General features: G+C 40.5%; 1 protein-coding gene across 1 annotated transcript; it reads right to left on the reverse strand.

The window, feature by feature from the left end:
- Positions 1-368: 368 nt before the first annotated feature.
- On the reverse strand, positions 369-21,290 carry LOC139724407 (nucleolin-like). The gene is made up of 9 exons (XM_071635551.1): positions 21,256-21,290; positions 14,866-14,957; positions 13,374-13,509; positions 10,703-11,004; positions 6,536-6,665; positions 5,210-5,430; positions 3,520-3,649; positions 1,303-1,421; positions 369-825 (listed from the first exon to the last, which is right to left on the reverse strand). The coding sequence occupies exons 2-9, from the start codon at positions 14,882-14,884 to the stop codon at positions 767-769; spliced, it is 1,116 nt and encodes a 371-aa protein (XP_071491652.1). The 5' UTR covers positions 14,885-14,957; positions 21,256-21,290; the 3' UTR covers positions 369-766.
- Between the last annotated feature and the right edge of the window lie 1,531 nt (positions 21,291-22,821).

Below are 22,821 nucleotides of genomic sequence, written 5' to 3' on the forward strand. Positions count from 1 at the left end.
AAGGCATAACATTTTTTCTCCTTCCTGTCATTTGAGGAAGAGTGAACAGAAACTGTAAAAAAAAAAAAAGAGAGCCAAGAAAAAAAGATTAAAGTGTGTAGAATGAACCAGAAAATTCATTCATTTGCAATCTGCTTCCAGCGAGCAACCCCCAAGTAGCAACAAACTCACACTAGCCTACTTACATATAAGACACCACAAGGGGAAATTTTGTACATCCAGTGAAAAAATGCGGCCTCCCTTGGGCCACAGGTTTACAACATTTCGCACCCCTTCCCCCCTCCCCCCCTCCCCCCTTCCCCCCTCCCCCCATGTTAAGTCGTTGATCACGAAAAATAACATTTCAGCACAAAAATTGTAAGCACAAAACTGCTACCCCCTTCACTGTCACTTCAATTTTTTTTTTTGTCCATCTGCTGCACGTTTTCGTCATGCAAGCATCGCCTAAATCCACGTGCGAGTCTTGACTCAAAGCGACTCGTCAAACGATAATAGCGTCAAAAAAGATATCATTTCCTCTCGATACGAAGGCATCTGTTAATTTTTTGTTTCTTTTTTTTTTCTCTCTACACACAATGCCATGGCATCATCTTGTTTGCTGTAAAGTATTAGAGGTACATCACTTGTTATATGCAAGTCGCTTTCACTCTTCCCCCAAGATTTCTGTGATGTACGTGTAGAGAAAAACTCCTCAGTCGTCGTGGTCCGTCCCTGTTTGATACATTTAGTTACGAGCGCCGCCGCCTCGTCTTGATGTCTGCCCTCCTCAGTATCCGTTGTAGCCTCCGCCTCCCCCACGGCGACCGCCACGGAAACCGCCACGCCCTGGGTGAGAAGAGATGACTTCGAAAATCAAAATCATTCCTCGCTTGTTGGATCTACATAACATTTAATAATATAGACATGCTGCCCTTTTTTCTCTTTTTCATTCAACCAGTTATGATCTCTTTAGTGTAAGTCAATAATGTCTGCAGAATTTTCTCATTAATGAAGATAAAATCCATGATTTTAACCTTGACATTTCTTTGAACCCCAATCCCACGACAAATACACTTCATATTAGCCTAATTGGTACTCCTTCTTTGAGGGAATTTAATCTTTTATCCACAAAAATACAGAAGAATGAGCTCAACAAAGTTTCAGTTGAACACCCAACTACAAGCAAACCATAGCTTGCCCACACGCATTTCGAAGACCGGCATCATTTCAGGCCTTAACATGGGATGGCATTATCCAGATTAGATCAAAGGAATGCTCTCCATGACAGCGTGACAGATAGATCCAATTTTCTGCGGTACTTACTTCGGCCGCGTCCGCCTCCGCGCTCCCGAGCGAACTCCATGAACAGGTTGTCCGTGCCAGACAGAGTGTCGATGGCGTTCTGCGCGGCTTCGTGGTCGTCAAAATCAGCGTAGGCAAAGCTGAATGGAGAGAAGATATATCTCCCATTAGTCTCATACAAAGCATCCACACTGTCCCATTACACCCAATCACTGTATCTTTAAAAAAAAAAGAAGAAGATTGTCTACCATGCACAGGTAAATGCATAACATTTAGAGTAAACTGTTATATGAATATGGAATTTTCATAACTTTTTTCATTCACTAAAAAAAAAAGGCACATGCTAAGCTTACTTCCAAAATATGCAGTGTCTTATCTATAAAAAGAATCTTTTTATACAATTTTTGCTGTAGAAAAAAACATAACGAACAATGTAGAGACATACTACAGTATTCATCGCAAAATCGGGACAGGTTGGGAGTAGCAAACATGGCCTCTTTAAGCGGCTGCCCGATTTCGCGATGAGCACTCACCATACACTAACGCCATACGACCTGTACATGTAGTGCACACACACACACACACACACATGCATACTGACGTACTGTACATGTACATGAATACACAACCACGCTACCCCTCGGCGCGACGTACACACAGATCACAGTGTATTGAAAGTTGAAACATTCAGAGACGAGGAATTTGGACTTTGCCCTCAACGTGTTTGAGTATGAGTATGTGAGTACGAATTGCAAGTGAGCACATGGCTTTGCTTATGTAGGGGAGAAGAATGTTTGCGAAAGCATGTGTTTCGCAATGGCATGGATACTTTATACACAGCGCTTTCATGGCTATGCATGTACGTGTACTGGATGGACAGAGGTCAAAACACACCAGTCCGAAGCTTGCTTTGTAAGTTCGATGTGAACTACAACTGATAGGGAATCTTTGAAATATTGTTGTGGTATTTTGGTAGATTTTTGTGTAAAATATCAACAAAATCAAAGATCGCTTGAAGAAAACTTGTCCCGTTTATCAGTATATATTATCTGCCCTATTATCCAGTGAAAATAACATGCATTGGAAATGTTTCTGGGAAGCGTATGTCATTTAAGTGAGGTTCCCGATTATCAGATGCCCGATTATGCGATGAATACTGTACTTGCAATATATCTGCTTTCACATGTAAAATGTAGAACATTACAGCAGCATCTAATAACTACAGTAATGTATCACTCAATCACCTGTAGCCATAAACTAATTCCTATCAGTAAAGTCTGATCAATCAGAAGTATCATAGAATATCAAAGAGTACGTGTTAAAAAGACTTCTCGTTCCGTGAAAATGAGCCATATGGCACGGTTTGGAATGCTCTAAGTCACCTTGGCAACACAGAGCTCTGCAGTAGTTCAGTTTCCGTGAAGCGTAAAGGTACAATTTACCATTTGCACATGAAACAAAGATCTACATGTAGCTTTAGTGCTTTAAAATAGCTATAAAATGTGAGTTAGGGATAGAAATAACGATGTAAAAATGTTAATCAGTATAATCAATGTTAAAGGGTGTGTACAGTTCTGGTCCAGGTGAGGATTTAGCTTTTAACGTTTTGCGAGATATTCAGAAACCACTCTATGAGATGTCAAAGAGCATGCAATTCTAAGGGGTATAAAAAGTTTATTTGATGAAAATCGGTTTTGAAGTGGCCGAGATATCCAAAAACAAGGTGAAACAAAGAGATCCTAATAAAGTTGTGGCCTGTAGTCTTTAATTATTATCACTTTTTTGGATATCTCAGCCATTTAAAAACTAATTTTCATCAAATAAACGTTGAATCCTTCTTAAAATTACATGCTCTTTCATATTTCATAAGAGATTTCTCATTATCTCACGTAGGAATGTAAAAAACATGAATCCTCACCTCAACCAGTACTGTACAGCCCCTTTAAGTATTGTTAAAAACACAAAAAGTGAACAATAGTTTTGCCAAAATTATTCCTAGAATAAACCATCGACACATATGATTTACTGTGAAAAACAGTGATATCTCCTTATATTTTAGGATTTATTGCAAATTCTTATATGGTTGGACGTTTTGTGATATAACTGACCTACACATAGGCATCAATTGTAATAACTCAAATGTCTTCAAATCACTGCTCCCAATGGTAAACAGTGGCTTCAAAATGGCTCAAAACTCTGGCAAGGGACACAATCACACGTCAGAATTTGTGCGCCTACCCTTTGATTTCGTCCGTGTCGGGATGTCTCGGTATCCGCACCGTGGAGCATCCGAGGAGGTCCATGAGGTCATCCTCAGTGGCGTCTTCGGCGATGCCCTTCACGTACACAGTCCTGTTCTGGGAGTCGTCTGGGGGTTGTAGCGGGGAGCAAAGCAGGGATGGGAAATGTCAATATGACATGGTGTCATTTTGATACTTTTGGTTTCAGTTGCAGACAAAACTGACAAAAACTAACATATGAACACAAACTTAAAGGGACATTCCAGACGATTTTCATAATTTCACATCATGTAGTACATAAATCGACAACTATATGTATAGGTTTGTGGAATTTATTGTGGTTCTTGAGCAGAGAAACAATACTTTGAAAAATCTTAAACAAATTACACTGAACAAGGATGATGACATAGGAGGTTCACAAATTCAGAAATGTAGCAGTGTAATTTCATTACAATACCGCTTGCTTGCGAGTTCACCTGTGTATAATCTATGCATGCCTTCTTCTTTTGTTCTGCTTCCTTGAGCCCCAACTCATGCATTCTTATGGTGACTCTGCCATGTCATCATCCTTGTTCATTGCAATTTGTTCTAAATTTTGAAAATATTCTTATTCTTCATCCCAATTATCACAAATTCTGAAACTCCGTCCTCAGCAAAACTAATTTATAGTTGATCAAATGTAAAAATCTGAAAATCATCCGGAAGTCTCCTTTAAGTGAAATGAAACAAAGCCAAAGGAAACAGGAGGAAATCATGTCAAAGAATCTAACATCAGGTTAAAAGCATAATTTACCACCATTTGCAGATGAAACAAAAACCCAACATTAGTGCTTTCAAATACAGTAGTTCTAAAATATGACTTAGGGTTAGAAACAGCCAGTGTAAAAATTTGAATCGGTGAAATCAATGTTATTTACTTTTAAATATACAAAATGGGCACAATAGTTATAATAAAAATGTTTCCTGACTAAACAGTCTACAGTTATGGTTCATTGATAAAATACAGATATCTCCTTATATTTTGGGCTTTATCACAAAAATTTTACATGATAGGATGTCTTTTGGTACAGCAGACCTACACATATGCATTAAATGTCATATCTTGAACATTTTTTAGGTCACTGTTCCCAAAGGTCCTTTAAACAAAATCTCTACTGTGTCTGCCATATCACATTATTACTTGACAGTCCTAACTGAAGTAATGTTAGGAAATTAATTTTGAGCCAAAGCATAATGAGACTCAGCCTTTCACTCTAATCATCGCTATGCATATAATTGTTCAATCATTTCTATCCGTCTTACGATTCTCCATACCTACACAGCACAATTTGAAGCAGATCACATTACTCCATCATTCTGGGGATGGAGCCAGATAGTCTGATTACTGTGAAACCCTGAAATATTTACGATATGAAACTTTCACAAAATAAGGCCCAACTGCCTTTTACACGACATGAAACTTTCGCTAATTGCGCCTGGCATTAGGTGCATTATGCAGACAAGAATTTTCACATGCCTTTCACTTTTGCGAATCTTGGCTCCTCGCAAAATTCACAAAAGGTTCACACACACACACACAGAAAATGGCTAGTTTTACAGTATTCAACATTGGCCACTCCTGTGTCTTGTTTACTGTCTCGTCTCTGGAAGTCACGATTTGAAGATCGGGAAGAAAGTAAGATACTTACAGTCACCGTCATCCTGTCTGGACGATCTGTAAGAACGGTCCGAGTCCCTGTACCCGCTGCCGCCTCCGCCGCTGCCAAATCCACCTCGGGCGCCGCCACCACCGCCACCGCCGCCACCGCGGCGCTCCCGGGCAAACTCCAGAAGGAGGTCGTCCTGCCCCGTGAGTTGGTCGATGGCGTCCTGCGCCGAAGCGTGGTCCTCAAAGTCGGCATATGCGAATCTGTTTTGTGCGGATGGAGTGAATGTGACAATATCAGTGGAATACCGTAAGTGAAAGTTTGGGGAAAATCAGACAATGAGTTCAAAAGTTATGAATATTTAAGATTTGAGTGCAGCCATCAGTAGATGAGAAGATGACTACAGTTTGTGATGACAAATGTGAAGGACAATAAAAAAAGATTAGAGACTTCCACAAAAACTTCATTCTTTTATGACAAGTACACATTCCCTTGACTTGTTAATGACATATAACGTTAAGGGTAATATTATTCCCCCTACTTCTGAGAGAGGCAAGTCAAGTGCTCTGTCATAAAGTGAAAAGATGCTGAGTTTACTACTTACTTTCTCATTCTTATATGTGACATCACAAACTGCAGTAGTACAGGCTGAGCACAAGACTTATTGTTAAAGGTCCTGTTTACCTTTGGGAGCAGTGATTTAAAACATTTTCACGATATCACATTCGATGTATAAGTGTAGGTCTGTTGTATCATAAAACATCCTACCATATAAAATTTTTGTAATAAATCCTAAAATACAAGGAGATATCAGTATTTTTCTCAATAAACCATTTAACTGTTGTGGGTTTAGTCTGGAAACATTCTTATTATAACTATTGTTCACATTTTGTGTGTTTAACAATACTTAACATCGTTCATACGGATTCAAATTTTTACAGTGGTTGTCTCTATCCCTAACTCTATGATAATGAGCATAGCTCAAAAGATTGAAGTAATAGTTGCAATTGATGGTGTATTTTCCTTTTGTCTTTCAAAATAAGTAAAAATAGTCACTTAAGTATGTACCTGATCGCATCATTAAGAGCTAAAAATTGAAAAAGCTCCCTACCGTGGGAGGCCACGGGGGGGGGGGGGGGGGGGGGGGGGGGGGGGGGACCCCTCCCACACCCTCGCTCGCGCGCACATTCGCTCGCAGAGATGCCGAGTCATGAAAATCTCACTCATGCAATTTTTTGAACTTGGCATCCCTGATGTAGCAAGATTTCATGTGCACTTGTTATCTTGTTTGTTTCATATATACGCATAGGATAGCTACATTTTTAGATTTCTAGATTTCTCAATGGACACGGAAAATTGGAGACTTACCCTTTGTTGTCGTCCGAGTCCCTGTACTTTGGTATTCTGACAGAGACACATCCCAACAGGTCAATGAGGGAGTCCTCCGTCGCATCATAGGGGATGCCCTTCACGTACAAGGTCCTGTTCTGGTTGCTATCTGCAATTGACAAGATAAGCACCACAGGTGGTAGATGAAGTGATTGTGACTTTGGCCAGCTCTGGTAATAAATCGCTTACATCAGCAGGCACCACAAAGCTCAAACAAGGTCAGGAAAAAAAAAAAAAAAAAAAAGAACAACTACAACAGTAACAACAACAACAAAAATGGGCGTGCGCACACACACACACACACACACACACACACACACACACACAAGACCAACTCACAGTGGACAGTGGAGTGACAAGCATGGTCCCATGACATATGCTCCTATGGCAATTGCTCCAAAGAAATATCTGCACACAAAGCGTAACATAACTTCTACCCACAAACCTAACCCTAACCCTGTCCCAAGCCTCACGTGACACTAAATCGAAAACCCTATCACAACCCTAACCCTAACCCCTAATTCTTGGGAGAAAATAAAACCAGAGCAATTGTCGCAGGAGCAAACGTCATGTCACTGACAAGTGCACTGATAATACATGATTCTCCTGGCACAATATCTGGGGAACCTGCGATCGTGTAGCACGTATATTTGCATAAGCAGCATGCATGGCCAGTGCAGTTGGCCAGTGAAAAGGTTGTTGCTACATCGACAGGAGCTCCACACGGCCGTAATCTGGCAGAACTCCCTAAGTCGATTTTGGTCGATTTTCAGGTTTTGAGTGTTTTGTGTGTTTTTTCTCATGCTTTTTCAAGTGGGCCAAAAAATAAGTTGTGAATCGGTACAGAAAGTTATTTTTAGAAAGTGATTTTGGCAAAATTCCTGAGGAGAGAGGGCGATTAATCTGGCAGAACTGCGTAAGTCGAGATTCGAAATGAATTTTCCGATGTTAATCAGGCAGAACTACGTAAGTCGACTTACGACAACACTTGGACCAAGGTGTTCCTGCATCCCGCACGGACATGGTATATCTTAACACGCGCGTGCGCGACATTGGTAGTGACGAACGCGCTGCGCGTTCAGGCTAGCAGTGCCTAGCTAGCTAGCTAGCTAGCTAGACACGTCGTACGGCTACGTGTATTGTACACGACGACAGTCACGCTAAAGCAATAACCCTCGTTACTCTTGGGGGAAATTGCCACTTTCTTTCCCTTCATAGACTGGCAGGCTTCAAAACAGGTCAATATGCGGTATGCCTTACTATTAAGTTTTGCTACAATCTAGTGTTTTTTAAGCCTAGAGCATTTCTAGATCTAACAAACGTTATAGTTTGCATCTTGTCTGACATCACGCTCCAGTCAACTTTAGGCCTACTTAGTACTGCTGCAGCACTTGTCCATTGTTAGTGTACGTGAAATCAATGTACTGTGCGGTAGCGTAGGTCACGCGAAAAACAATATCTGTAATCCATTGACCATAGCTTCTTATTTTATTTTTCATTGTAATAAGCGGTTAGTGGGCTTGGATCTATGGGATTGATCTCGAGAAGTTTAATGAATATCTAGGATACCGTCTATAACGATGGCATTTTCGATCCAATCCTACAGACGTCAGAAATTGACCAATACTAACACTTTTACAGTTTACTTTTTAATACCGGTACCGTACCGGTACTCCCAGTAAATTGTGCAGTATGGGCCTACTACTAGTAGACTACTGGGGCCTACCGTTACTAATAACTTAGGCTGAATCGCCGGTTATTCTGTCTTTACTCATTTTTCTATTTTTCTAGATTTGATTCGGCCAGACATTCTTGAAGTCTGTAATATGAAGAATCTAGAATCTACAGGTTAAACGCTAAATTATAAACATTTAGCCCTAGAAATAGATCTGAAACTTAGATTTAGATCTGTGTTCTATACATTACTACTAGTACTAGGGGCCTACTACTAGACATTATAGGCTATAGACTTTATAGACTTACCGTTAGTCATTATAGGTAGGCATGTTAGGCTTTACGTTGTTCTTAGATCTACAACATTAATACCTTCTAGGCCTAGGGCCTAGATCCCCAATAAACAGTCTAGCTGTAACGCTAGATTTAGCCCCTACCTGGATATAGAGTCTAGCGTTAGATCTAGAGTCTAGACTAGAAAATCTAGAAACTAATTTTCATTGATCTACTAGTCTGTTAAAATGACGCCCAAAAATAGACGTCTGGATGTTACATAGACCTAGACAATCGAGTAGACAGAGTTCGAGAGTTCTCGTACGTTTTTAATAGGCCTGCGTAGAAATAGATAGTAACGGTTAGAACACTACTACCCTAACGTTAGTACTGTAGTGACAATAAGGCCTACAGTAGGACTAGGAGTCGACACAAACGAGAACTAGGGTCTATTTTTTTAATTTTCTAATAAAGCTGTAAATAAACTTTTAGTCAGGCCTAGCTCCTAGTATTCTTTAGTTTAAATAGAGTTTAGGCCTTCAGCCAAAAGGGTCTAGGCTTACTCTTACTTTGGGCATAGAGTAGGAATACTAGGATAATGATGAGATCAGTAGGCCTATCGTATGCAGATTCCTACGTACCGCTCTACTAGTACTAGTCTCTAGATGTCTAGTGTATCGTTAGGCCTGAATAGACTACGGTCTAGACGGTCTACAGTGGAGTACCTGTAGTCTTGATGAACAATATAGCTTAACATCTAGAACCTAGTCTAATATTATTCTTAATCCAAATGCAATGCTTCATGAGATCGACAATAACCCAAGCAGCAGCCAGGCTTTTGATGTAGCAGTACTTCTTGTGCCGCTAAATAATACTGAAACATGAACACAGACTGAAAACATTTGGGGAAAGCAAGTTATTTTCCATATACAAATGAATGGATAAAATGAAATTAAATGTTAATCAATAATGATGACTTTATACAATACAAATATTTCAAAAAAATTGTACTCGATCTAAAATATTCATTGTTTTGACACTGCATCCGCTGAATAGTAAGATGGTGGATGGTAAAATACGATAGACAACCCGCAGAAAATAGACCGAGATACGTAGTTCTGGTTGATAAACCACGTGTTTATCAGCCAGAACTGCGTATCTCTAGGAGATACGCAGTTCTGGCTGATAAGCACGTGGTTGACGACAAAAAGAGATACGTAGTTCTGCCTGATGAAACACGTGCTTATCAGGCAGAACTGCGTATCTCCTAGAGATACGCAGTTCTGCCTGAAAAACCCCCCGCATGGCCAAAAACTTACGCAGTTCTGGCTGATCAACCCGGGCACGTGACCAGAGATACGCAGTTCTGCCAGATTACGATCGCAAAAATTTGGCGACGATTAATCTGGCAGAACTGCGTAAGTTTTTTAAATTGGTAATTTTTACTACTTAAAAAGGTCAAATTGTCATTTTTTGCTGGAAATAAATTCTTTAGACCAATTATGACCGAGAAAAGAGGAAAAATGCAACTCATCGTATCTCAGTTTAGAAAGGTGTAACATTGAATCTTTAAACCCGATTTCTGGCGTAATGTGTTAAAGGAGATACGCAGTTCTGCCAGATTACGGCCGCACAGCTGTACTACTCAATTGTCCCCCAAAACTGAAAAATCACAAAACAGTATGGACAGAGCCAAAACTAGCGCTTGCAAATTGGATTTCAAGTACCAAAATGATCTAAGCATTTACAGGTAGATAGAATAGCCTGTTACCACGTCCTCAAGGGGGGGGGGGGGGGGGGGGGGGGGGGATATCTGTAACTTGGAATACACAAACAAAAACTTTCCTGCAGAGCGTAAATTTGAGATCAAAGGCCAAGAGATGCCCTATGATCCCCAATGACTTTATGATGGTGTTTTCCATTTTTTACCTCCGCCAAGGGAGGAGGCTAAGTGATCATCGGCGTTGGGTTGCCTGTTTGCAAAATAACTCAAAAGGTTGTGTAGGGATTATAATCAAACTTGCATAAAAAGTCGATATTGACTAGACAGTAGAGCCACCTCATTCAATTTATGTAGTGATCCGAAAATTTGAATGCATTTTGGAAGGATTTTTCATCTTTTGGCATATAAGGTTTGTTTTTCAAGGCTGGGGCCTTAGCTGCAAAAGGGAAATCACAAATCCTGGCTGCAAAGCTTACCTCTTCCTCCGCCCCTTGGCCGGGAGTCGTATCCACCGCGTCCTCCTCCTCCTCCTCCTCCGGCCTTGAAGCCGTAGCTACCGCCGAACCGCCTCCCTCCGTCACGATCGCGATCGCGTCCTCCTCCTCCTCCTCCGCTGGCCCTACTCCTGCCGCCGCCACCACCGCCGGACTCTTCAAAGTTCCTCCGCTTGTGGCCCACATAGTCCAGGGTCAGGGTCCATCCGTCGATCTCGATGCCTTGCTGCGCGTCCATGGCGTCATCCACACTCCTCTCATCCTCAAACTCAATGTAGGCAAACCTGGACGGTTGGTCGAGATGAGAATTCAGCTTTTCAACGTTTTTTTGAGATAATGAGAAACCCCTTTTAAAATATGTACGAGCATATGTGACCCTGCACCACAAAACCAACAAAAAGTCGCCAGACATGGATTTTCAGTTAAGGGCAAATTCTGAAAGAGCAGACTCTAAGCTTTAAAATGATGTATGACTCAATACAAATGGACTCCCCTAACCCACCTAAATACTGGAAAGAAAGCAAGCACTTTGGAAAAGTGTGAACTGAGAACAGAGGCTCTGAAGAACAAGCACTTAATCTTTACCAAGCTGTGCTAGCTGTGCCACGAGAGGGACAAAACACAGGATGTAAACCACCAGAGCAGCAGCAATGAAGGGATTATCAGATTAAGCTGAAATTGAGCATGTTCTATTAGCACACTCTGCCCATGATTAATGCTAACTTTCAAAGCAGTAAAGTCATCTTTTCAAAAGTTATTAGACTTGAAAGTGAAGAGTGTGGAAGGGATTTCAAGACATGAAAAGCGGCCTCTAAGACAAGCGTGATCATTCTACTCTTCCCCAAAAACGGGATGTAGAAAAACTGCTAAAAACAATTTTTCCCATTCATGTTATGATACCAAACTGAAGAATAATGTAGAAGGATAGCTCTTTCAGAAAATATGAAAAACTAGAGACTGACTTGGTTGAACCATTTCACCTTTCTTGAGTCCTCACTTAAAATTAAGGGGTGCGACTTTTTGTTTGTTTTGTGGTGCACGGTCACATATAATTCTAAGAGGAATTCAAAGTTTATGTGATGAAGATTTGTCTTGAAATGGCTGAGATATCCAAAACAAAGCAATCCTAATAACAGATGGGACCCAGCTTTAATCACAATTTATATAGTTTGTTCTACTTTGGTTTTGGATATCTCAGCTATTTCACAACTGATTCTCATCAAATAAACTTGGAATTCCTCTTAGAATTGTGTGCTCTTTAAAATTTCATAGAGTGGTGTCTAAGTATCTCCCCAAAAGTTAATAGCTTAATCCTCACCTCAACTAATACTATTTACCCCTTTAAAATGGCTCATCAGCTTGATGCTACATTGTTTTGTACACAACCTAATGTAAACATGAAAATTTTTTGCATGTGGAAATTTTCGCACATTTCATGCAACATCAAAATCGCGTGACAATAAAACCACACAAATAATTTTGCTTCTTAAATGAAATAATACAACTATCTCTTAGATTTTGCATATTTACAACATGCAAAATTCATTTTACCCAACTGAGCACAAACATTTACTCTGGCAAGAAATTTCCGTTTTTACAGTATATTGTACCAGCTGAAAATTAAAATGAAAAATGAGCAAATTTAATGGGATTCCATCAGGATTCAGACTCAACACAGCCAGATGGCTTCACATGTGCTCTTACCGACTGAGCTAAAGAAAGCCCCAGTATGGTGTTCGTCCCACAAACCCCCTTCACACGGCCTTTGCATTTGTTTTTAACTCTGTCACCAAGACTACAACATTTAAACCAAAAAGTAAAACATTTTGACTTATTCTGATTCATATGACAGACTGTATAGAATCTCTGTGTACAGAGATTAGCACTTATTTACTACTTGCAAACTAAGTAGGGTTCCTCCTATTTAAAAAGTTAAAGGTTTTATGACATACAAATGCATGTTGATCTGTGTTGACTTATGATACCCTCAACATCACTTTCGTTGTGAAACGAATATCTAGAAACAATCCATGTATTTCAAAATAACTTTTCTTCTATTTTTCTTCAGATTACTTGGATACACCCACAAAAAAAAATTAAAAAAAATCAGACTTCCAAACCAAGATTCTGGTTGTGACCTCATCTGTCAATCATTGCTTAAGTACTAATATGATTGACAAAAGACATTTAATGCACCCTCCCTGAGAACGAGAGCATAACTTAAGTGTTCCCTTGCCATGTCTTTTGTTCATGACATTAATATCACAGAGACATGCAAGTTATGCTGAGTCGAGGGGAAGGTGCATTCCAATATCTTTTGTTAAAAAATATCAGTAATTTAGAAATGATTGACAGATGAGGTCACAACCAGAATCTTAGTTTGGATTTTTTTTTTTGTGGACATACCCAAGTACTCTGAAGAAAAAAACAAACATTATTTTAAAATATATGGATTGTTTCTACAATACATGTATAGATATTCGTTTCACCACAAAAGTGAGGTTGAGGGTATCATGAATCAACACAAATCAACATGCATTTGTATGTCATAAAACACTGAAGGGGCAAGCTCTGCTTTACATCACCACAGAGCTCCGAATCAGCTACTAATTAAGTGCTGCAGTCAAAAGGGCACATCTTGGAAGCAACCTACCCCTTGGAACGTCCCTGGTTGTTGAGGGGGATCCTGGCCGACACGGCCCTGAAGGTGTCCACAAGGGTCTCCTCCGTCGTGCTGTAGCACAGGCCCTTGACGAAAAGGGTGCGGTCATCTTCGCTCTCGCTTCTCCCTGCACACACGGAACAAACAGAGCTCAGGGCATTAATTGAATTTCGCCAGAAGGGCATGGAGATGGGGGCATATCTCTTGGTGTTTCCAAACACTGATATTTTGCAGCTCCTGATAGGGAACTACTGTATACGCCGTTATTTTCGCGAGGGTTTAATTTTCGCGAATTTCGCGAATTGCGGTTGGATCGCGAATTTAACAACACACGAAATTGTCTCCATGCACTTTGTTGATGGAGCATTACCGTAAGCGTCGGCATCAATTCGCGAAAATGTCGATGACCTCGTCATTCGCGAAAATATCTGTACGCGAAAATAACGGCGTATACAGTACCCTCATCCCCCCCACAACAACAACAACAACAACAACAAAGAAGGCAAGAGCAAAATATGAGAAGAAAATATTTTCCCATCTTTATTCATCGAGGATAGGTTTATCTTTGATAAGAATAGTGAAATCAAATATAACTCAGAAGTTGTTAAGTCCCTCCTGGCAATGAGCTGGTATGCAATGTAGCATGCACAATCACACGGTCAGAATTCGCATAATCCATGGAAACTGACTGATCACAAATTTATCAGCTCAATCTATAGATCAGGGGACCCTTTTCATTTTGGTGGGGTGTGAATTTTGCAATTGGACTGATATTGTGAAATCACAAACAGATTCTCTTCCTGTTACACATGTTGTTTGCAAATTTGAAATAATAAAGAATCATCAGCACTGCTACTTAAAGGGGCATTCCGGATGATTTTCATAATTTCACATTATGTAGTAAATCGACAGCTCCATGTATAGATTCGTGGAATTTATTGTGGTCCTTGAGCAGATAAACCAATAAATTGAAAATCTTAAACAAATTACACTGAACAGTGTTGATGACATCAGAGCCTCATATATTTCAGAAATGTAGAATTGTAATTCCATTGCAATACCGCTTGCTCAACAAGTTCACCTGTGAAAAATCTATGCATGCCTTCTTCTTTTGTTCTGCTTCCTTGAACCCCAACTCACACATTCTTATGGTGAGGCTGCGATGTCATCATCCTTATTCATTGCAATTCGTTATAGATTTCGAAAACATTCTCATTCCTCATCCCAATCACTATAAATTCTGAAACTCTGTACTCAGTTTAACTAATTTATAGTTGTTCAAGTGTAAAAATTTGAAAATCATCCGGAGGTCCCCTTTAATAATCTAACTCATATCTGAATGGTCCCATCATGAAATTGCACAAGCAAGGGGGGGGGGGGGGGGGGGGGGGGAGGTAATTGTACATTCTGACAGCAAACAAGTCAATTGGGTGCTGTGCATGTACAATGTACATGTACATGTACACGTGCTTCTCATTCTTACTTCTCTGTCTGGAATCCATCTTCAAAATGGAAGTTTTCTTCTCCACAAAATACTGCTAAGCTGTCTGCGCTGCTGCTGCTCCTGCCTTTGGTCTGCTTGGAAAATAACAATGAAAGCAATGCATTGTAATTACATTAATTTGAGCCTTTATGGTACTTACAACCACAGTGTAGAATTCTGTAGACACTCCTCCACTAAATAACAACAATAGAGCTTGATACAGAATTTTGAAAGTGCTTGGATTAAATCATGGGGAATGTGTAAATAATGTTTGTCATATGAGTTCACAAGTCATAACCAAGTATCACTCAAAAAAAAAAAAAAAAGTGCTGTAACTAAAACGTAAGAATCAGTTTTCAGACCAGTTCCAAACTGAAGCCATTTACATGCACAACTAACATGAATGCAGGGCACTTGACTTCCCACAAACCCATGATATGCCCAACTGCTTACTTACAAGAGTGTATCAACTATGGAAGTGCAAGACATCTATGTCAAAGGTTGCTTGATACAAGTAGTATACATATGCAATTTGTATATTGAATCACACATATAGAATGGAAGACATTTCATTCAACTTGAACACAATAATAAGTTGTGGATTTTCAAACTTGAAAATGTGTTCACATAACAGTGATGCATACATGTGTACATGTTGTATATGCCTTGCGATTTTATTTGGAATTAACATGAGGCCTTAATGTCATGTCCTCTAAATATTCAACAATTAGAGTTTACACGAAAGTGTTACAAAAGTCACATTGTTGGTTGCTGGTTTAGTAACCTGCAAACCCCCTTTTTGAGGACACTTCTTGTAATAAAACAATGCCAACTTTGACTACAATTGGAGCCTATCCTGTACATGTTTGGCAGACCTTTTATAACACCCACAGATTTCCTCTGGATAAGGACCCCCCACAGCATGCAGACTAACATGCATTGGTGATACACACACACACACGCAGACACACAAATAGTCATACACAAATCCGAGGTCAATGCAAACATAAATTATGACATAAACATGCAGACACACTCAGGTTGAGTTGTGTGCATCACTGACCCAGAGCTACCAAGTCTCACGCATTCTGCGTGAGACTCAAGCATTTAGGGGCAATCTCACGATCTCACACAAGACACCCATTTTTCTCACGCATCGGGCCAAGTCTGCAACTTGGGCCTATAATAATGAGTATAGCTCACAAGATTAAAGTGATAGTTGCAAATGAAGGTATATTTCCCTTTTGTCTTTCAAAATAAGTAAAAAATAGTCACTTAAGTACGCACCTGATCGCACCATTAAGAGCTAAAAATTGAAAAAACTCTATACCGTGGGAGGCCACAGGGGGGAAAAACCCCTCCCACACCCTCGCTCGCGCGTACATTTGCATGCCGAGATGCCGAGTCATGAAAATCTCACTCATAAAATTTTTTTGAACTTGGCATCCCTGCTGACCCTTAGCTACTGTTGTACCTTTGCTGTAGTGTATGTGTTCGTTATACACACTTTATGATGCTTCCTTCAGCTACTGTAAAACATGATATATTCGCGGCATGAAATTTTCGCGAACTGCCACTGGCATTCAATGCATTTAGTGTAGACAAAAACTTATGCGTGCATTTTAATTTCGCGAATCTTGGCGCTCGCGAAATTCGCGAAGTGAAAATGCACGCGAAAATTCCTCGTTTTACAGTATTGTCCATGTGCCCCACTCCTCACCAGTTTCATAAATACGTACTGTGACAGTAAAGTCCAGTACACAATAGCATGGGAAAGAGAACATGTTGTTCACAATCCCACTGTGCCCATGGAATATTTGTTTTACCACTACCCGGACAAAGAGTCTTCCTATCCAGACAATGGCCCAAAGTCACGAAGGTGGTACAATCTTGCCCATGGCTTAAACCATGGACAACGACCATAGAGTAAATGTCCCAGTTCGCGGCCAGGTGCCGTTTCACGGCCAATACAGCACTACAGCACTATTTGGTAATATACATGTAACGCTGAACACAGTGACACACTCTATACATGCACAACATGTATACCACACATTCACTAACACGCTGCTAATCTACAATACAAAAATCAACCGATGACATGGACAAACTCTCCAACCAAAGTGAAATATTCTCACATAAATGATGACATCTCGCATCCAAAATTTCATTTTCGGTACTTTTTAACATCAAAGTTAAGGAACAAGGGGTCTAAGAAACTGGATTTTTTGTTATTTTCCCGATGTTCATGGATTTTGAATACATGTCCTCACATGGAAATAGAACTTTTGCAAGCTGATGTGGGCTGCCATTTTTTTCCGGAAGTGAATGTTACAATTGAAAAAATACAAAAACATGAAAAAGACAACAGTAACACTGCCACAACTGCAATCCCTGTTTGTGGTCAGTGCACGCGCGCCAGCCCTTTTCACGTGCTTTCGCAATGGGACTTAGCCTTTCGCAACATTCGTCAGCCAAATGAAGGCGTTCAGCAGAAGATCGCGGAACACTCGCGTTATTGTGTAGGAATTGTACATCAGACTGCGAACCGGACTATCACGGTCGTGAACCGGCAGACGCTGTACTGGATCACAGCCATCGCCTTTTTTACTATTGCGATGGACATTGGTCTTACGATATAATAATACTGTAAAACATGATATATTCGCGGCATGAAATTTTCGCGAATTGGAGCCGACAGCCTTTTTCATGGCATGAAATTTTCGCGAATTGCTTCTGGCATTCAATATATGTAGTGCAGACAAAAGCTTTCGCGTGCATTTTAATTTCGCGAATTTTGGTGCTCGCGAAATTCGCAAAATTAAAATGCACACGAAAATTCCTCGTTTTACAGTAATGTCAGTCCGGGAAACCCACTCATGAGGACTGCCACGCCTCATGAGGACCCCCCGTACACGCCTCATGAGGCCCCCGGGGGAGGACCTCAAGAGGCCCCCTATTCACTTCTTATTCATCTCACATCTGACATATAAATTGTCGCAACTTTGCACAGTGATTTTTTGTTACACACACATGTCCACTATCCATGATGAAAAGAAGAAAAGATTTTGTCTGTTTTTTTCTTCAAAAATCGGGTTTTAATCAACCGATGCAGAGCGCGCTGCGCTTCTGGAATCAAGCGCAGCGACGAGACGTCACATCACATCACGCTTCCCATAAGCACATACAGACAGCGCGCAAGCTATGAGATTTTCTGTATGTGCTAATGGGGATGCGTGATGTGATGTGACGTCTCGTCGCGGGATTCCAGAAAAAGCGCCCAAAGTTTAGCGGACGGCGGAATTGACGAAGAAAGTGAACCCATCATACCTACAAAGTGATTAGTTTGCTAACAAACTGGAGTACCCACCTACTCTATCAGTGTGGAATAGTAATTTGGAATATATGCACAAGATCAGGTTAGTACTGATATTCTTTTTCTCGTTACGAATTTGTGTAAAAAGATATCAGACTTCAGCTTCACGAGGCTGATTCGCGCGTGGAGAGGTGAGAGCCGTAGAAAAAAGCACCGAAAATATGTAGTCGGATCAGGCCGCTAGGTGCGGCAGTCTTGCATTGTGCGAACACGCTGGCACCCGTGTTTTGATGGGCGCTCTGCATCGGTTGATTAAAACTCGATTTTTGAAGAAAAAAACAGACAGGATTTTTCTTCTTTACATCATGGATAGTGGACATGTGTGTGTATTCAAAAAATCACTGTGCAAAGTTGCGACAATTTATATGTCAGATGTGACATGAATAAGAAGTGAATAGGGGGCCTCTTGAGGTCCTCCCCCGGGGGCCTCATGAGGCGGGGCAGTCCTCGTACGGGGGAGCAGTCCTCATGAGCAGGTTTCCCGGACTGATGTAAATTGGTACGTGGTCAACCTCTGGCCTGTATGATATAAATTTTACCTGGGTTAAAGCAATTTGCAAGTCTGCGTTTCAGAGTGGAAAAACCCTTATGTGGCTGCAAACCGGGACACTTACTCTAGTTTTTTATGGGGCACCAAGTGTCGCATGGCCTAGCCTGACCAGACTGCTGTGCAAAGCACAGCAGTCTGACATGTACTAGTGTTTAAACGTTGTAAACGACCGTCGCTTTTGACGGCAAGACCACAAAAAATGTCTTTTATTTTGTTTGATTTTAACAGTAATACCACTCACCTCCAGTATGTATATTGTATTTTGCTGATGGTTGAGTTAAATTTGGTGTTTTGTTGGTATCCAAACCTTATTGTTGAATTTTCGGAGTAGATTGTGCGATGATTCACAAAATCAACGAACTACCACGAACGCTCAACCCGAGGTACCGTGGTAGCATTTTACGTACGCCCGTGCGTTTCGTGTGTTCCGTAAAGCTTGTTGTCTTCTACGTACATGTATTTCCGCGCGTGCTGCTCTCATGATTTGACCTTTACATGGGTCACTTCCGCTCCAACTAGCTCATCACTTTCGCTCCGACTCGCTATGTTGTAGTATGGGAGAGTGATTGCCATTCAATAACACGCAGAAGATGAGGAGTGAAGCAATACGGACGTTTACAGACCTGACTTTAGCCACAGATTTCGGTTAGTTTTTGACGTAATTAAACAAAAAATCGCATACCGATTATTGAATGATTATCATAGATTACGGGGATTCCTTATATTTTAGTTTTCCACGATTAATAAAGATATTCATGAAGGAATCGCACACCCACCGCTGAAAAATAACGCCTGCGAAGGAATAGACTTGCAGCCGCTGTCGCTTCACGACAGCGGCTGCGTGTAGTTACGCATGGCCTAGAGTAAAATATCCCGTTTGCAGCAGTTTAGGCATTGTTAAGGGTTTTTCCAACTTGTAAACAAATCAGGCAAATTATTTTCAACCATTTCATATACATTGTATCATAGACAAGATTATTCATTAACGCAATTGTTTTCATAAAAGAAATTTACCATTGACCAACGCACTTTTCACGATTTACCAGGGCAAAACCCGGCACAATTTTAGCCGATAAGGGCGATATGCGACATAGTATTTTTGCTTGCGGCACGATGTACAATCCCTATGCAATACACGCATGCTCCGTGATCATTAGCTGAACGCCTTCACATGTCTCGCGAGCATTGCGTAAGCGCCAATTCCCATTGCAAAAGCACGTGAAAATAGCGGGCGCACATGCATTGGCCGCAAGCAAGATCGCAATTCTGGCGGTGTTGTTGTCTTTCTGTTTTTCTGAATTTTTTCGATGGTAACATCCACTTTCCGAACAAAAATGGCCGCCCACATCGGCTCGCGAAAGTTCCTATTTTATGTGAGGATATGTTTTCAAAATCCATGAGCATCGGGAAAACGACAAAAAATCAAGTTTCTTGGACCATCATTTCTTAATTGTTATGTTAAGCAGTACCGGTACCGAAAATTTTATTTTGGATGCGATATCATGTTGTCATTTAGGTGAGAAAATTTCACTTTCTTCAGAGATCGTGCCCATTTTAGCAGTTGGTTTTTGTCGATTGCTAGTGTGTGATAGTATATGTGTAGTGTGCATGTAACAGTGTAATGCTTTGGTTAGCGGTATTAGTTTATTACCGTGTATGTTGTACCTGCCGCGAACGGCTGCACGGCCGCTTACTGCCATGCCGCAGTTACTCTATTTGATTTCGTTATAAATTTCATCGAAGAAATTTATCATTTCGTTGAGGAAGCAAATTTTGGATGGAAATATGGTCAGAACATGGGCAGCTTGCTTTATGTCATTAGAAAATATCACTGAGCTAACGGCCCATAGGATTAGGCACAGACTCTAACCTAACCCTCGACCTTTGCCAAACGGTGGCTTTGCCTTTGCTATTGAATTGTCTCATAAATTCCCAAGCATCACTACACTACCAGCCCAAAGCTAGATCGACTAACAGTACACAGTTGAACTTTACAGCAATAAATTTATAGCTAGAGCCCATCTAACAGCTAGAAGATCTAGACTAGTCTAGTCTAGAAGAAAGTAAAGACTCAAATCCTGCAACCTCGATTTCTACTAATATAATGTTCCTTGACCCTCTACAGACTCTACTTGTAAGTTACTGTAAAAATGCGTCTACCACTCCACCACGCCACGCGCACCAGGCATGGCACTACTGTACTGCATGGAAGTTCACACAACCTCTGCCGTTACAGAAATTTCAATACATGGGACCATGCATTCCTTGCCAGCCATTATGCGCCTTGGTGAAAACGATAGAAGGAAGCAACACAAAAATTCCTCAGAATGCTGAATATATTCCATTCTGAGAGTAAATCAAATCAACCGTGAACAATTACTGCATGGGATACATGATTATAAAGTTTATATTCTGACATACGTCTCTAAGAACGGAAACTAAACAAAGCTCTCAGTATACTCACGTGGCGTGTGCAAAGTCTCCACTCTTTGAAAAATGGAAGCGCGCAACGTGGTCACGTGATTTAAATGCCCTCTCTGCTCAGTGCATTTTTATTGTGTGTACGGTACGGTGCGTCGTGCGTTGGCATCGTAAAGTACTAGTACACAGTGTACTAAACACGCACCCAATCACCTTGCATGCAGCTACGTCATTGAGCGTCTGTTGATTATTGCGACCTTTACGGAGTTACCGTACGGGTAGACTTTTGAGACAAAATATTATAGGGAGTAATGGGAGGGAGATGATCGATGAGGAGAGATGAGCGAATGAATGAGCGAGCGAACGAAAGGGGGGGGGGGGAGGCGCACAGAATGAGAGGAGAAGGAAGAGGGGGAAGAGGAAATTAACGGCATTATTTATTATTTGCAGATGAAACAAAACCCAACTTTCGTGCTTCAAAATAGTTACAAAATGTGAGTTAGAGATAGAAACAACCAATGTAAAAGTTTGAATCAGTGTAATTAATGCTACATGAAAATTGTAAAGTACACTAAAAAATATGAACAACAGTTATAATGAAAATGTTTCCAGACTAAACTCTCAACATGCAGTTATGGTTTGTTGATAAAGATAATGATACCTCCCTGTATTTTAGGCTTAATTGCAAATTTTTTACATTAGATGTTTGATATGATGCAGCTGACATACACATATGCCTCCGAATGTGCTATCTCGAACATTTTTCTTTAAATCACTGCTCCCGATTGTAAACAGTACCTTTATTTATTTATTTTTTTAGGGGGAGGGAGTACTGTGGCAAAATGTGTGGAAAATAAATTATGACGATATATCAGAGAGAGTTGGCCTCTGTAAAGTTCTATGTAAACTGTAAAGTAGCAGACATACTTTGAAAAGTCTCTAATCACCAAAGTTATTACCGAATATATAGAAGCTTACACTGATTACGAAATTATTAGAAAATTTCAATTAAGTATGATGTTATAAGATAAGAAAATTGTACTGAAAATCAATTGTCAAAATAAGACATTTCGTATATAGGCTACGTGAAGTTCGTCTTTGCGCATGAGCTGATGTTGGTTTGAAATTCATTGAGATAAAGCAATTGTGATGTATATGATAATAATTCATGCAATCCTTTATAGTGCTTGACGGCAACCAAGTATTCCTTACAGTATAACTGTAAATAAACTGTATTATAATATAAATAGCACAGTCTGCAAGAATCTTCAGCCTATTGAAGGAGGCAGACTTAATCAGAAGAAGAAGAAGAAAGTCTAGGGTACTTTGACAAGAATAGAAATAGTTTGTTGCAAATCATGAAATGGATGCTTCACCGATTGTTGTTTGAGAGTCTTCGCTGGTCACCTGGGCTATAAGGCGCACTCATCAGGGGCGGCGGATCCAGGAATTCTGTGAAGGGGGCGCAACTAATACTTTTCTGGTGCAACTTCCGGGTTTCATTTAAGTTTTTCTTTTTGCAGCTGGTGAGGTGCCTAAGCAACTGAGAAAAAAAAAAGAGAGTGAGATTATTTTCTGAAATCCTGAAATGTGCACATTGTGGCTCATT

Source organism: Diadema antillarum, unplaced genomic scaffold (genome assembly GCF_040938485.1).
Source record: "Diadema antillarum isolate AM-2024a unplaced genomic scaffold, OU_Dant_1.0 scf00000212, whole genome shotgun sequence".
NCBI lineage: Eukaryota > Metazoa > Echinodermata > Echinoidea > Diadematoida > Diadematidae > Diadema > Diadema antillarum.

What these genes read in the sequence shown, in the direction of transcription:
- LOC139724407 (XM_071635551.1), bottom strand. An exon ending in GCCAAGGGGCGGAGGAAGAG is followed by an intron (nt 6,666 to 10,702) that starts GTAAGCTTTGCA and finishes TGTCAATTGCAG; the next exon opens with ATAGCAACCAGAACAGGACC. An exon ending in CGGAGGCGGACGCGGCCGAA is followed by an intron (nt 826 to 1,302) that starts GTAAGTACCGCA and finishes CTTCTCACCCAG; the next exon opens with GGCGTGGCGGTTTCCGTGGC.